General features: G+C 51.8%; 1 protein-coding gene across 1 annotated transcript in view; it reads right to left on the bottom strand.

Annotated features, from left to right (window-relative positions):
- Positions 1–17,256, bottom strand: part of LOC103803517 (voltage-dependent R-type calcium channel subunit alpha-1E) — a gene marked incomplete at both ends in the record, with an annotated part of 78,717 nt that overhangs the window by 56,888 nt on the left and 4,573 nt on the right. The window contains 3 exons of the mRNA XM_009076078.1: positions 9,580–9,761; positions 9,868–10,020; positions 10,780–10,883. Of these exons, the coding sequence (XP_009074326.1) occupies positions 9,580–9,761; positions 9,868–10,020; positions 10,780–10,883 (439 nt within the window). The remainder of the gene's footprint in view (positions 1–9,579; positions 9,762–9,867; positions 10,021–10,779; positions 10,884–17,256) is intronic.

Genomic DNA, 17,256 nt, shown 5'->3' with positions numbered 1-17,256 from the left:
TCACAGGGGAAGGATTTCTTTCTAATATCTAATCTAAATCTACTCACTCTAAATTTAAAGCCATTCCTCCTTGTCCTATCAAGATCCACCCTCACTGATTCTCCAGTGTCTAGTAACAGGGCTGGGCTCCCACTTAGGGCTTTCCCTGGAGAGCAAGGCAGCTTTCTGGCCCCCAGCAGATGTGTCCTGGAGACCTCCACATCCAGCTGGGCCACCATTAGCAGCACACACTGATGCCCTGTACACAGTCAGGTTCCCTCTTAAAATGAGACCTCCACATCCAGCTGGGCCACCATCAGCAGCACACACTGATGCCCTGTATACAGTCAGGTTCCCTCTTAAAATTCATCTGCATCAGGAAAGAGCTTCTGTGGTTTCTGTTTGAATTCAGACTGAAACAGCACATAATTAGACTGGGGTAATACATGTTCATTACTGCATGGACTGGCTGTGGTGTGCTCAGAGAATATGGCAGCTACAGGGATGTTGGGGGGACTTCCAGCAGCACAAGTTGCATCATCCTGTTCTCATTGTTGACTTCTGCCAGGGATAGCTCCTACAAGGACCTGTGGTTCTGCTGGCATTGCAGGGTGGTCAAACTGTCCCAACTGCCATGGCTGGTCAGGAGAGGTCTGTCAGTCCCTCCTGGCTGCAATCCCAGTGAGGGCATGATGGGGATCTCAAAGGGCTTTGCCCTGGGCCTGCCTTCCCCAGCACTTCCCAGGTGCTTGCAGAGTAGGACAGAAGTTGCAAAAACACCACAGCTTCCATGATTTGTACTCCAAATTTTTGTCTTGATAACTCCCAATAGTCTTTGCCTGGTGGTGATGCCCACCATGCCTCTGCCATGGCTGATGGCATCTCCACAGCCCCTGACCTGCTCCTCCCTGCAAACCACAGCTACATCCAGCTGAGAAACACACACAGGTCAGCAGTCACAGCCTCATACCCCAGCAAAAAGGGGAGACAAATAATTACAAAAAACACCTTACAGCAGATTCCCAGGCCTAACCAGTTCCCTCCAGACCCTGACACCCACTGCTGCTCTCCTCAGCATAGTAACAGATCTCTTTCTTCCCTTTAATAGCAGTAATTTAATCTCCTGCATGCAGGGCCATGCTTCACTCCCCACCAGCCCTGCCTGGGATCCATCAGCAACCCCAGCACTGGACAAGATCTGAATGGAAATGCTTTGCTTTCCCAAATCAGGTTAATGAGGAAATTGGTACATTTCCTCTGCAAGGCCAGGACTGGCCCAAGGCAGGATGCGTCCTGCTATGGCCACATCTCAGGGTCTCCAGACAGTGTGGGCAACTCCTGCCCGATGCTCTGCCTGCAGTGCTGCCCTTCACCAGGCCTGTGATGCTCTGGGGGCAGGAGGAGAGCTGGCAGAGGGGGGCAGGAAGCTCAGCACCACCCACAGCATGTGGGCATGCTTGTGTCTGTGCGTGTGCGGGGAAGGAGTGGGGAAACAGGAAAAGAACCCAGTATATTTCATGTTTCTGTTTTCTAAATGGAATGCAAAAAATGCGTTGCTAGAAGGATTACTGAAAATTAAGCATTTTCAAAATATGTGGAATAGGCATGGAGAGCAATTTTGGTTCTGCTCTTCTCCAGCCCACCAAGAGATTGCACCCAGATGCTTCAGCATCAATCCACAAACCCTGGCCCCATATGTTCCTCCTCCTTTGACTCTACCCACAGTCATCCCTCACTGCTGCCCCCACCTCTGCTCCCAAGCCACCAGCTTCCTCCTGGCCCAGACCTCTCCTGCACTTTCCTCAGCACCCTCTTAGATGGCCCACAGGCAGGATGAACTTTGCCTGATGGAGCATTTGCAAAGCTTCATAGCCTTTATTAGACTCTGCTCTTAGCTAAGGCAGTGCCAGTGTTCCCAGTGCAGATCCATGTGCCAGTGCTGCTGCCTCTCCAGCTGGACCCAGACCCTGGATTAGCTTTGGGGCTGTTTTCCCATTGGGCTTAGTTATTTACAGGCCAGATCTCTGCTTTGTTTTGGGCACACTGCAAGCCCAGAGAGGCAGCTCAGGCTCCCATATGTTGTTCCTAGAGATGATAATCGTCATTATAAGATGTTCCTAGATGCAGGAACACCCCCAGCTACAGCTGTGATGTTCTGGGACAACAGATCCATGCACAACCTCACTCATGGACCCCCATAACCCAACCCTTATGCACAGCAGCACATTCATCAAGAGGCATGGAAACATCTTTTCAAAACCTTGCCAACACAATTTCCAGCACCAAACCTGCTAATGGAATTACAAGTCCTGACAATTTCCAGCACCAAACCTGCTAATGCAATTACAAGTCCCAGGTTTAACAAAGGTGAGCAGTGAGAGACCAGGCAGTACTGAGACTCTCTGCTACCTCCCATCCTTGAGCCTGGAGCTGCTGGTCAGTGCCAGAGCATCTATACTGGAGCATATCCCCTCTGCTCTTCCACAGCAAACCGTTCAGTGCCAGAGCATCTATACTGGAGCACATCCCCTCTGCTCTTCCACAGCTAGGAGTGAGACTTTCCCGCGCGGGCAGGGAGGAGGGTGTGGGCAGGGAGCTTTTGATAGAACATGCCTGAAAGCTGGGATCCAGCAGACACAGTTTGTTTCTTGCTGTGTCATTTCAGCACACACACACACACACACAGAGGGAAAAAGGGGAAGAAAAAAAAAAAGACATTTGGCAAGCTGGTGAGGGTCTGGCTTTGCTGAGTGCGGAGAAAGAGCCGTTTTCCAAAGGGAGGAGAGGGGAGAGCAGGCTGGCTGCCACACACGTGCCTGGTGGGGACAGGCTCCAGCACCCACGTCTGGTAGCACGGGCACCAACTGGAGCCATTTGGGGAAAAACAGCTCATTTCTCTAAGTTAGGAAGTGTTTGAACCTTCGAGGTGGAATTTGAAGTCACCTCTCTGAATTCCTCTCTAACTTAATCACATTTTAAACACTCATTGTTTAACATTTTGGATGAACAAGGAGGAAGGGGTTCTGTCCTGCAGTGCTGTGAGTGCTGGGGACTTTTTGGCAGCTCCTGTTCCCCCCAGTACAGAGCTCATCCCGCTGTTCCCGCACGGCCAGGAGCCGCCAGGAATAGCTGCAGAGGCATTACGATCTGTGCTCGCTACAGAGCTGCTGAGAGCTCTGGGTGCTGATTAAATTTTCATACCTCCCCGACAGGATATTTTGTGTGCGTTGTGTTTTAATTTAAAACACATAAGAAGGGACTCCTGTTCCCTTTGCAACCGTTCAGGCTTGAGAGCCTGGCGTCGTCCCAGGGCACAGAGGGCTAAAAAGCCAAGTGGTTTCCCTCTTTTGCCATCCCTTCCCACCTCCCCCGCTCTCCAGCCTCTCTCCCTCCTCCTCTCCCCAGAGATCTCATCTAGCCAGCACAGCTCCTTGCTGGGAGCCACCGTTATCCATCACACTCCCAGCATCACCCTCCACAGTATCCAAAAGAGCAGCAGGGCAGGCTCAGCCCCCAGCTGTGGGATCACTGCTGTACCAAGCTCTTCCAGTGCTCTGCCCATGGTGTCAGGCCAGGTGCTGTTTTGGAGACCTTTGCACCACAAGCCCTTGCTGCAGAGTCTATGCAACCCTTCATGGCTGGCACTGCTGCAGCTCTTGACCCCAGGAAACAGACACCAATGTCCAGGGGAGCTGCAGCAGCTCCTGGAAACACTGGGGCTCAGGGAAGATACCCAGCTCATCTCAGGTCTGAACAAACCCCAAAAATAGGAAAACTCTGCTCAAGTTACTAATCTTGCTGGCCCCTGGCTGCTTCACAGAAATCCAGGCACTGTCCTCAGTCTCCAAAAGGCAAGAGGAGGAATCCACCCAGACACAAGCGATGCTCAGGTCACACTCACACTCTTCACACAAAGGTGCTTCAGGGAGAGCAGCTGAGGGCTGAGCATCCCAAGGGACAACTCTGACAAGCCAGGAATTTATGTCAACATACAATGAGCAATTTTGTACACACACACATGAAAAAATAACTGGTTTGCAACAGATTTCTCCTCTGATACTCTCCAAGGCCACTCATGTAGTGCAACTGGAGACCTGGCAGGGAGCAGGACAGCCAAGCCTTGCTCCCATCTCTGATCCATGTGTGCCAGCATAGTCAGTGACATAACACACCTCCCTTCCCCAGCGCCCTAAATCAGAGCTGCCTGAACAGTCCCCGTTTAAAAAAGGATGGATGTGTCACCACATTTGAAAGCCAGGCTCCAGCAGATCTCAGAAGATCTTCAGAATTTAAAGAGGGCTTGTCAGGAAGATGGGGACAAACATTTTAGCAGAGCCTGTTGTGACAGGACAAGGGGTAGCAGTTTTAAACTGGAGGAGGATTGATTTAAATTAGATATAAGGAAGAATATTTTTTACAATAAAGGGTGGTGAGGCAATGGCACAAGTTGCCCAGAGAGGTGGTGGATGCCCCAACCCTGCAAACATTCAAGGCCAGGTTGTATGGGGCTTGGAGCAAACTGATCTAGTGGAAGGTGTCCCTGGCCCATGGCAAGAGCGTTGGACTAGATGATCTTTAAAAGACCCCTTCCCATCCAAACCATTCTGTGATTCTGTAACCTCAGGTTTGATGCTTCACAGACAAAACCAGCCCTGTGCCCAGCAGCATGAAAATCCAACTTGTGCACGCAGTGAGATTCGTCTTGCACCTGGTGACATTTATCAAAACCCTTTTGCACCCCACATTTAGAGGAAAGCCCAGACACTGGGGTGTCCTCCCCTCACACACTCCTGGCCCCAGCACCTCCAGCATGCTGGAAGCACGTGGTGGTTGAGTCATGCTTGCTGCAAATCCCCATCCTTGCAGCAGCTCATGTTGTACAGTCGCTCTTGCAGCGTCTCAGCTGCTGTCTCCACACACAGAGCTCACACTTCGCACCTAACCAGCGCCTCTGAAGCCTCCTGGCTCTCTGCAGGCAGCTCTTCAGCTTTGCACAGGGCTATAAGACCTACAGCCCATCTCCCCCAAGGCTATGGCACACAGCTCTGCCCACAACCACTGCATTTTGGTAGGTGTTTTGGAAGTTGACAAGGACTTGATGTTCTTTCCCACAGCAAACACTCTCCTCCTGCTGCAAAAGCACCACAAAGGCTCCCAGCACTCAGCCCTGGCATTTCCTAAGGCTCCCTGTACAGTTTTACCCTCCTGCTTCCCTATGGTCCCAATCCTTTGTGCCACAAGAGGATGAGGAGTTCAACCTGACAGAAGGTAGGTGTTTTGGAAGTTGACAAGGACTTGATGTTCTTTCCCACAGCAAACACTCTCCTCCTGCTGCAAAAGCACCACAAAGGCTCCCAGCACTCAGCCCTGGCATTTCCTAAGGCTCCCTGTACAGTTTTACCCTCCTGCTTCCCTATGGTCCCAATCCTTTGTGCCACAAGAGGATGAGGAGTTCAACCTGACAGAATGCAACATGCAGCACCTATGCAGTAAAATAAAGGAGAGTCTCCATTATCCTTTGGATACCTTGGAACAAATTCATAGAATCACAGAATCATTTAGGTTGCAAAAGCCCACTAAGATCACCAAAACCAGCCATTCCCCCAGCACTGCCAAGCCCATCACTAAACCATGTCCCCAAACTGCCACATCCACACATCTTTCAAATCCCTCCAGGGACAGTGACTCCACTGCTTCCCTGGACAGCCTGTTCTAGGGCTTGACAACCCTTTTGGAGAAGGAATATTTCCTAATAGCCAATCTAAACCTCCCCTGGTACAACTCGAGGCCATTTCTTCTCATTCTGTCACTTATTACCTGGGAGAAGAGCCTGACTCCCGCCTGGCTACAACGTCCTGTCAGGTGGTTGTAGAGAGTGAAAAAGTCGCCCCCTGAACCTCCTTTTCTCCAGACTGAGCCCCCCCAGCTCCCTCAGTCTCTTCTCATCAGACTTGTGCTCCAGACCTGCTCTAGGAGGAGCAGGCAGCCCTGAATCCTGCATCTCTCCACAGTGGCATTGCTCCCACAGCTGTAAACACCAGCTTTCTCCATACACTTGTATTGCTGGTTGTACAAACACTAAATCCTAACCAGGGGCTGCAGTTCCCTGTACTGATGTGACTGGATTCAGAGAGCACAGAGCAGTGCTCTTGGGAAGGGATGGGCAGGGCTGTCCCCTCTCCTTGCAAAACCCACCAGCCCACAGCCTCACCACATCCTCTCCACTGGTGGTTTTTTTCCCATCTTGGCAGTAGGGGGGGGAAAAAGGAGAGAGGCAGATCCTGTCAATCCAAACTCCTCCTCACTACCTGCAAGCACAGTGGCTGAGCAATTCCAAACAGGAAAGCAAATAAACAATTGCAGTGAATAAAAACAGCCTCTGGAGTTGGCGTTTTGGAGGTAATATTGATTTCAAACTCCTCTCCAGTTTGCTTTCTGGGCCATGGGAGCCAGGCTGAGCACCTGAAGCCACCAGCATCACCAAGTGCCTGTGCTGTGTCTGGCCAGCCCCACAGAATGCACCAGCAGCTCCTCACCAGCTCTGCCACCCCCTCAGACCTCAGCATCACTGTTTAATAATGGCAAAACTGCAACACAGCCCCTGCCCCATGCCAGCACGGCTGCAGAGGCGGAGAAGTAGGACAGTGAGCCTCTTTGCCAGCACTGTATTTCCCTCTGGTCCCTACAGAAATCAGGTTTGTTCTCAAGCCAGCCTAGGGAATGGGCACCTGCTCCAGTATAAGCAGAAAAGCAAAATACTCCTTAGCCCCTGTTTTGGAGCACAGAGACAGTAACAACGTGAAAATTCCCCCCTAAAAGAAATTAAAGTCCCCCAGGCTCACAGGGACAGGAGCTGGATAAGCCATAACACTCCACAATTTGAAGTTTCTTTTTAATTTTTAACCCATACTGTGATTTCTACCTTCATGGAAACAAGGCTGATGAAAAGAAGGCAAAAAGCAGGCACATCCATGAAATAACACATGTGGAAATTATCACAAGGCCAATTAGATTTTCATGATGCTGCCTGTAAATTCCAGGAGCCACGCTGCTAGACTACATAGAATTGTGGAAAAATGGATCTTAAAAATCATGATACAGTTACACAGGGGAATACTATAGTAAGCAATTTCTTTGAGAGATTGCTAAAGTGGTTTTCCTGCCATCTCCCTCTCCCCTGCAGCGTTAATCCGCAAGGACACAGGCTCCCATCACTTTATCCTGGTGGGAAAGTAGAATGCCCCACTGAGCCTCCCAAACCTGGGGCATGTGCTGGGCAAGGTCCATGCTGGTTAGCAGCAGGAGCCTGCTCTGGTTTGCTGCTCTGAGTGATGAAGGTGATGGCACAGCATCCCTGGCGCTTCCCAGCCCTCTTCCTGCAACCCCTAGGGACCATATCCCCCATGTGCATCCCTCATTTTTTATTTAAAAAAAGGCATCAATCCATTTTTCTGCCTCCAAGCAGTAAAAGGACAGAGCACCCATAACCTTGGCACCCCGAGACACCCTGTGAGACAGCTGTGTCCCTGGGAAGGACAGGAGGTACAGCCCAGCAGTGCCAGGAACACCATCCCTTGCCACCCCTCAAAGTGAATCAGCAGCATTTTACCATACCAAGGCCCAAATCCTCATTCAATTAAAAGCCAAGGAAGGTCCCTAATCCTTTCCATTACAGGTCAGTAATAGATTATTTTTTGCAGAGGATTGGGAAAAGGAGGAACCTTATTTATGGCCCCAGCCACCCAGAACACAGTGACAGAGCACGTCTGCCTGGCATTGCGAGAGATGCCAGGGCTGTGTGCACCCCCCCAGGGGTCCCAGAGTGCCCCCAGTTATCAGCTATGCTGGTAAACAAGGGAACCTGTGTGTTAGATCAGTGTAGTTTTCAGTGCCCCCAGCAGCATCTCCCACCCTTACCCTCCAGTAAGACCTAGGTGATGGACCAGCAAATCACAGACACTGAACAGATTGGCTCCAGCCTTCCCAATAAGGACATCCCAAGCAGCAGGAGACCAGACTTTCTCAAACAAATCTTTGAGGCCAACCAGACCATAAATTGTTCATCCCTATAGCTCACCCACTCCCTTGCACACCGCAACCAGGGCTCTAGCACAGGGAGTGCTGCTGCTAATTGCTGTAGGCGCCAAAGGACAGGGAGGAGGGGACATGGGCAGCACTGATGGAAGCAGTTCTTGCAAAGAGACAGTCATTAACACAAGAACAAGGTACAGGACACCAGCCACGGGTATGCACAGGCTACATACAGTGGTGGGAGCAGGCAGCAGCTGCCCAGGGCACTAGAAAATCACCTTCCCTGCTCTACTCAATTATGCCTGGGCAATAGGTGCTGTAGTTAAATCTCTAATCCCATTGACACACCAGAAACAGACAAGAAATCGACTTTTTTGGTCTGGACATTCAGGTAGTTCAATCCTGCTTAATTCCCCCACTAAGGCAGCAATATCCTGACACCTCCACCTCCTTTAGGAAGAGGAAAACCAAATCCTCATGGTAAGGTCAAGCCCTTGCCATGTACTCTCCCCTTTCTACTCCAGTCTAGGTTTCACAATCCATCTGTCCACACACTATTCTGTATCTCCAGAAGGACCCTGGGATGGACCAAGTGGGAGGCCCAATGCTGGCAGCCTGGTACCTTGGTCTGGGATTAAAGAACAGCCTTTCCACTGATGACAGACTCACCCCTGATGCATGTTCCCCCATCACAAGCCATCCAATTTGCCTCCTGCAGAGCAATGCCACTCTGCAAATCTCCGGGCATTATGGGAACCGGGGTATAAAAACATTCCCAGTGCAATGACGCTAAAATTGATGCTGAAATTAGGCTGGGAACAGAACAGGCATGGTTACTTCTAGCCCACAAACTCAAATAGACTTATATGGCCAGTCGCCCACAATGATATTGCACTTTGCGATCGCCTGTAGCTTTTTTCCGTTTCCAGCTTTGCTCCCAAGTTGCTTCTTGGGCATCCCAAGTGCTTGAGCATCAGCAGCTTCAAGTGGCTGCAAACCACAGGAACCCAAGCCCAGCCATTCCCTGCTCCATCAGTACAAATATCAAAGATCCCAGCTCCCTGTCGGACACTGAGACCCAGCCCCTGCTGCAGGGAAGGGATCTGAGCCCAGCTCTGGGGCTTTCCCAGGCCACCATGGGGATACAGGCACATCTGCCAACTGGTCTGCAGGGAGAGCAGATGTGCAGTGCCCAGAGACCACATCCACTTTCATGAAACTGCCCTGGGGAGTACAGGAAGGCAAGGATGGAAGGAAAGAGATATCTCCAGGGACAGCTCTCAAGCAGGAAGATGAGTGCAGCTCATGCTCATGAGGTTTTGCTCTCTGCAATGGGCTGCACAACTCACTCAGAGATGGAGGCCAAGCTCTTAGAGGTCCCCTTTTCTAGAGGCACGTAACACACCTCTATCCCCCACATCTCTTGCCCAAATGGGACGGACCAACTCCATTCCCATCACAAAGGAAACTCAGGATCTTATGAGTTTCCAGCACCCAGAAATACTCTGTCCAGCTCCCCAGCCCCATCATGCCCAAGTGCCCAAAGGGACCCAGAGCAGAGCTACTCACATTGTACAGGACTGTGGTCCACCCTTCCATGGTGATGCACTGGAAGACGGTCAACACAGCAAAGAGGATGTTGTCGAACTGCGTGATCCCGTCGTTGGGACCGATCCACTCCCGGCATTCGTAGCCTGGGGGGCAACCCTGCACCCCACATGGATGGGGAGGGTCCAGCTCCTCTAGTTCACCTGCAAACACACAGCAGAGAGTCAAAGGAAGCAGAGGTAAGGGAGAGGTAAGGAACAGCTCATGCCAATTTGGGTTTTTTCCACTCTCAAGACCCCTTGTCCCCACCTGAATTGTTTGTGTAGCAGGCTCGGTGCAGCTTCCCGCTGTAGAACTCCAGGCCAATGATAGCAAACATGAGGATAGCAAAAAAGAGCAGCAAGCCAATCTGGAGGAGAGGCACCATAGCCTTCATGATGGATTTTAGGACAATCTGCAAGCCTGGGAGGGAAAAGAAAGAGCACAGCTCAGAACAGTGATGCAAACCCTCTATCCACCTGTGGCACATCCATCCCACCTCTGGCAAAAGGAGGACAGTCAGTCATCAGAGAGATGCAAGAGGCCACCATAGCCTGGAGGATCCCTTTGGGCAGGAGGACCATGTTGGAAAGCACCATCCCAGAGGAGGGAGGGCCAGACTGCAGAGCAAGGCTCCAGATGGGTTTGTTTCTGGAGCCAGTCCCCACTCTAGTGTCCTGCCTATCCTTGTCCCAGCTGGACTTGGTGGGACATGACTCGTGCAGCTCCATCCCTCTCATTGCCCCAAGGCATGGATCCAGCACACCACCCTGCTGGCCCAGGGCAGAAGGGACAGGAGGACCAGTGCCAGCAGCAGCCTAGTTTCTTTATTTATCCCCGTGCCAACAGATGAAATCTTGCAACAAAAAAAAAAAGAAATCTCCCCTGAATAAACCCCAGTCCTGAAAGGATCCACCCACTGCCTTCTGGCCAGGGAAGTGGAGCTGCCAGCAGGCTCTGCCAAGCCCAGCCCTGTGCCAGCACAGAGCAGACTGGGCAGGGGGCAATGCCACCCAGGGACACCAAATGCTGCCACCCTAGAGTTTCCACTACATCAGGAGTTTTGTCCTCTCTTCCCTGATTTCACCCCCCAAGCTAGCACAAGGATCTCCCTCTCACTCTGAAGGACATCAGGGATTGGTGCAGACACCCCGGGGGGAGGACCAGGAGCATCCAACTTACTGGGAATGCCCGAGACGAGCTTCAGAGGTCTGAGCACGCGCACAGCTCGCAGCGTCCGCAGGTCCACGTGGGTGTTGAAGTGTGTCCCGGCAGTGGCAAGGATGCTGCAGGCAGACAGGGAGAGCAGAGTTATCCCAGGCAAAGCCCTTGGCCACCTCAGTGCCAAGAGCCTTGTTATCATGCCAGGCTGGGGGAAGTCACGAGGAAGACTGTGTCCCTGGGCAGGTACAGAGATTCAACACCTCCCAAAGGCCACATGCCAGCAAGCCCTGTTTGATGCTGGCGGCAAAGTTCATGGGCCACTGTGATCAGCCAAAGTCACCCAAGGATCCCCGAGCCTTGTCACCCCTTCATCAATGCCCTCCATGTGCCAGGGTGGCTGGGGACAGCCTCACATCACAGTGCTGGCCATCACCCATGCCATACAATCATGCTCTGGGGTCTCAATATCGCCCACATTGTGTTCATCCCTTAACCTCCCTTCCAGGCAGGTGGCACGTGGACCAGAGACAGTGCTCCGGAGATGTGGGTCACATCCCTGATGGTCACCCATGGTCCCCTGGCAGCACCTTCAGCCATCAACCACTCTGGCTTTTTCCACACATGGAGCTTCCTTAGAGTCCCACCTCTGGGATTGTTGAGAAGGAGCAGAGAACCTCACATATATTCAAAAATCTATAGTAATGAAAGTTTGATGACCTTGGAAGGCAACCGGCAGGCACAGGAAGGACTCCAGAGGTTTTCTTTTAAAACACAAAGATTTCTTTCAAGCTCATCTCTGGAAAACAAACTGGGGCAGAAGGAAGCTGGTGCACACCGAGTCCAGCAGTAGAAACACTCAGGGCCCCTTCTCTGTGAAAAGGGATGCTGGCAGAGCCCACTCCCATCCAGGCTTGGTCCCCAGGTGCTGGGCGAGGAGGAGGAGGAGGGAAGCTGTAGTAGAGCAGCAGGGGATGGGAGAGGAGGGGATAAGGAGGAGAACGGGACAGAGGGAGGCAGCAACCTCAGGGTTGTTTGCAGCAATCCAAAAACCAAGGGAAATTGGGTCATTGTTCCACTAATTCATCTAATTACAGGCCAGAGCAGCTCTCTGGCGTGCTGAGCAATTAGCACTCTTTCTCTCCCCCTCTCCCCGAGGTACCTCAGGTACCAACCTGTCCCTCCAGAAAGGCAGCTGGGTTTCCTAGGATACCCTGCCAGCCCAGACGCTCTCACACCAGCAAACCAGGCTCTTTCAGCGCCTTTTCCCAGTCTCCTCTTCCTTCCTGCCCCAGCACAAGAGATCAGCTGCAAAACCTGGCCTCGGCAGCAGTTGGGATGCATCACCCACAATTCCCTATGTATCACACTGCTTATCCCCAATATATACAGGGATCTTTTACCCTTGATGGCACTTTCCCCCAAACCCTTCCCACACAGTCCCTGTGCCCCAGCCCTTGACCAGCCCCCACTACCCACAGGGCTGATGAGAGAGCAGAAAAGGGACTTAATTAAGTCAAGAGCACCCAGAGGCTGGGGAGAGCTGTGCTGTTAAATTGGTTGTAAAATCAAAATCAATAAGTATGATAAAGACAGCCACTCGGCAGCACAAGGGAGAGAGAATAGCACAGGTGCTTTCATCCCTTTCACACAACCTGACAGCGAGAACAGGGTAGCCCAACATTCCCCAAAATACCAGTGTGGAGGACACACTGTGCCAACGTCATGCTGGAGATCCTGAGACCCTCCTTCAGTTTTTGCTCCTCCTGTCCCAACACCTGGTGTGCCACCAGCCTCCCAAAGGGGCATGTGCAGTCCCTATGCTGACTCCAGCCAGGACTGAGCATCTCCAGGAGGCCAGGGATGCTCTTGGGCTGGACACAGGCTCCAGCCCTTGTCTCTAGCTGGAAGGTTTCTGGCAGCAGAGCAAGACTGGGGTCAACAGCTCTCTCCTATCACAAGGTGTGGTCCTACCCAGACGGACATCATGATAGAGGTGGTGCTGTCAGCTCTCCCAGCCCCACCACACATCCCATTCCTGAGGCAGGACTGGCACCTGGGAGCACCCTGGCTGCAAAGTCCTCAGCTAACCCAGATTTGTTTGAAGGGCTCCAGAGCTGTCGCGCTGAGCCTCTAGGCAAGGTTCAGGTGATTTCAGGGCACTACTTCCCAGCGCCCTAAATTAGCTGCTAAGAATGGGACTCCTCTGTGGCAAGGTGACATGCTCCTTGTCCTCACTGGGGGACAGGGGACATCACGAGCTCTTTCAGAAGGAGGTTTGGACAGATCACCAGAGCAAGGCGGTTGCACTCAGACCTGTCTACCAAATGATGACAAAAGGATGACCCCACCGCTATGAAATAGGTGTCTGCACATCCTTTTGCAAGCACAGCTGTGGCTCCCAACAAGGATGGATGCACTGGGAGCACACACTGCTGGAGCTTCTCCCAGCAAACCCATCCATCCCAGAGCACCAAATCACCCCAGAGCCTCCAAGCAGGGTCTGAGCAGCCCTGGACCAAAGTGGCTGGAAAAAAGCTAACCAAGCTTCCAGGCACGCAAGTCTGGCTTCTGCTTGCTTTTTCCAAGCTTTTCCCATAGCTCTAAGTTAACAGACATCACCTCTCCCCAATAAGCAGGCTTTACTGGTATGGCACAGACACCACTCTCACCTTACTACTAAGAATAAACACAACACTCAAAACACACCTTGCTGCTTCACACTTCAGCATCTACCTGTCAATTGCTTATTAACCTTCTAAACATGTCTTTTATTAGTATTTTTACCCAAAACTTATCACCCAGCACATCCCATTTCTGAACTAAGGTTTCTTACAGCTCCTGAGGATGCACAGCCCAGAGATGGGACTTGGGCTGTGACAGACCTGTGTGCTGACACAGGGTAGCAGCTCTGGTAGCTGTAGAACAATTTAAAGCCTTTTCGATCACTTACAATATCCACGTCTGATGTGCTAATAATTATTCTTTATTTTTAGGCAAGGACCCAAACTAAAATTACATCTCACCATCCAAGTTATTTGAAAAAAGCTGCCAGATTTGGGCTAAAAAAATCCCAATGATCTCATGCTTTTCATCATATGTACTGGAGAAAAAAAGAAGGAAAGAAAAAAAAAGTGAAGGCGTTTTTATAGGTCACCCAGGCAAAGGGGTTAGTTTTACTTCTTCAGAGGAAAGGGGGAAGAGAGACTTCAGGTGGAGAAAAGAGCAGAGAGAAGCTTTTGGAAGGATGCAAATGAGAGAGGAGGCAGGATGGGAAATATATGCTAATCCCCCAAAGTATAATTGACTAGTGAGCAATCACCAGCAGACAAAAACACTCTCTGGATGGGAGAAAAAAATAATAATCCAATGCTTTGTGTTTGCAACGCAGATGATTATTTTATTTTATTTATTTTGAGGCTCTGGAGCAGAGGGTGAGCTCCTGCTGGGGCTGCCACACCTGCAGGCTCTGGGGCTGGCAACCAGCAGAGTGATGCTCAGCCCTCGGCACAGCTCCAGCTCACAGCAGCTGAGCAGAGCGCACGCCCTCGCCGCCAGCTGAAGACCTGCACCTATGGATTTCTTTACCCAAGGGGGCCAAAATAAGAGAAAAAAACCCAAATCATATTTTAAATGACTCTCTGCTCCTTGAGACTGCACAGAACAAGCTATGAGTGATGCTTGATGACCCTGCCCACGCAAAGCACAGAGCCAGCACTCAATTTGGGTACTATCCCACACTACAGCACCCACTGTACAGAACACACAGCTCAGGGTGTGCTGCAAAGGGCTTCACACCAGGGACTCCAAGCAAAAGTTGAACCCCTGAGTGATCAGATCAACCCTTGATTCATTCCTCCCACCCCAAACTGTGCATCCCTCAACTATTTCCATCGGGGACCACTACGGAGGCACACACAGACAAACTGTCCCAGCAAAGGGTGTGCTGGGTGGAGAGAGTGAACAGCAGACAGACTAATCTCAGCTCAAAATCTGGGGCAGGGAGGGTGCTGGCTGGCTGGCTGATGCACAAATTAATATTTATAATTAAGTGGAAAGGCCCCTGAAGGCTTGCACTGCCACCTGACTCTACGAGGGAGACTACTTCATAATTAATACACTGGTCAAACGGCTCACAGAAAGTAAGTTACCTGATGAATTTACCCCATTCTGGCCCTGTGCTGCAGGTGACTCAATCCCCTCTCTGCAGACAGCATCACATGTAGCAGGATGTATTCAAGGCTCTTGGGTCCAAGCCTGGCTCAAGACAGGGCTAGCAGGATCAGGTCAGCCACCCTGAGGATGCTCCAGCAGAGCACATCAGTCCTGCTTTGGTGATACCAGGGGACAGACACTAGATCCAAGTCCTGCCCTCAGCACAGATCAGAGCAGCGTCAAAGCCTCCATCACCTTCGCTTGCTCTTTCTGGGTTTTGGGGCCGTGACACAAGTGGATTGCACTGCTGCAAAGTTGCTGCTCCTGCCCTTCCCAGTAGCTTCAAGAACCCTGAACTGGGCACCAGAGACTCCCTGCACAGCATGATGAGGCTAAATGACAAAATCTGCCTTCACCAGCCTTCAATCTGAGGGATGAAATGATCCCCCCCAAGGCCACCTCTTCCTGAAGAAGTGCCCCAGGATTTGGTGCATGAGGCAAACCATGAACTGGCCAAACCCCACACCTCCCTCCTGCCTCCGGTCCCTGTGCTGCCTCTCAGCAGATACAGGATTTAGCAGGGGGAGATGATGCTGGTAAAACTGCATTTGCACATGCAAGACCTGAGGGAAACCTAAAGCCATTGACAGGAGGCAGGAGAGCTGGCCCCACAAGAGATATAGAGCACAGGCAAGCACATACCACAGCAGGACCAGGATGTACTCAATGCCAACAGAGGGGTCTGAGACCCCAAGGACATCCACTAAGCGATCCCACCTCCTCACGTGAGGATGTGGTAGAAACAACCCATTGTCCCTTCTCTCAGACCAGGCTTCTCCCTGCTAACTCCTCTCCTGGAGGAAGATCCATGGCAGCACAAGGAAACAGTGCACAGTGAATTTGTCTAAGGCTTTACCCCCATGGGAGGGCAAGGACTTTACCCCAGAGCAGGAGTTCTGCAAGGATGTCGGGGTGCAGGAGGAGGCCCTGGGGACTGCACAGGATAGAGGGGTGCCTGGGAGGGGAGGCAATGCCCCCGGGGACCAGCAGCCGCGTGGGAGGGACTGACTCACTCTGCGGCTGCGGGAAACCAAGCGCCGGGAAAGAGGCAGCGGGAAGGATGGGGAGAAGCGCGTGAGCGGCACGCGGGCTGGATCCTGCACTGGGGGAAGGCAGGATGCCTGTCTCCTCCAAAGCCAGAGCCATAGTTATGCCTGCCCAGGGGTCTCCTACTATCCATCTCCAGGAGCACAAAGCCTTTTCCCTCCTCACCCACCCCATCCCCTTGCTGGGCCAGGGAAACGTGCTGCTCTTTGTACGAGGTGTCCGTGTCAGGCACGTCCCATCGCCATAGCATATGGCACATGAATCATTCACAAAGCTGGGAAATTAATTATTCATCCAAATGAAAGACAAAACACTTTACTAATTGTCCTGGAAGGAAAGAGCTGGGAAGGGGAAAGGGGGTGGGATTTTGGGCAAGCATCAGGTTGGAGACTGGCATAATTTATGAAATGAAAAGAAGGAAAGAGACAAAGAAAGTCTTGTCTGGTGTGATCAAAGCTAAGCTTTTAGACCTAGGGTTGTCTCCTTACTGGTTTATCCTATAGGACACCACTTCTTGCAATGGTTCAGGCTCCAGCAGGATAACCATGTTGGGATGCTGCACTTATGCTCTGATTTAGTGCTTGCTCTCCAAGCCTCATATCCACTCCCCCAAGGCTTCCTTGCCTGGAGGTGCATTGTACTCCCTTGGTTAGGAAAATACAGGTGTGGGCGCTGGGGGAAGAGCCTGTTCCTCGCACGGGTGTGCACGTGTGTGCTCTCACACATGCTTGGTGTGCCAGGCATGCTGCTGGGGGCTGGTACCCCAGACCACGAGGGGATGCAGCACATGAACATTCCCAGACAGAGCTGTTGCCAGTGCCTGTTCAAGGATCCTCCCTCTGTCTCTGGAGCTCCAAGACCAAAAAACTACCCAAACACACAGAACTTGGGTTGCACAAAGTGCACTAAATACCAGAGGGCAAAGCACCCCTTCTGCCACGAGGAAGATCGGGGGAACTGTGAAAAGGAACTTTACAGGATGGTCATCCCAAAATCCAGGCAGCACCACAACGAGCAAAAAGTCAACCTGCCTTCCTCATGCCTGGGCTCACACTGCAACCCTGCAGCACAGCAGGAAGCAGCCTCAGCCACAGAAGGAAATCAGGGCACAGGCTGTGAGCAGGATTTCCCCAGGAGGTCAGAGGGAGAGGCCAGGCTCACAGCTGCCACTTGCCTTTGCAGGGACAGGACACTGTTTTGGGCCAGGACTGTCACAGGCTGGTGCCCATCCGTTTG

The sequence above is a fragment of the Acanthisitta chloris genome, unplaced genomic scaffold (assembly GCF_000695815.1).
Source record: "Acanthisitta chloris isolate BGI_N310 unplaced genomic scaffold, ASM69581v1 scaffold4216, whole genome shotgun sequence".
NCBI lineage: Eukaryota > Metazoa > Chordata > Aves > Passeriformes > Acanthisittidae > Acanthisitta > Acanthisitta chloris.
Note: the sequence above shows the minus strand (reverse complement) of the source record. Positions and strands in the feature narration are given on the sequence as shown.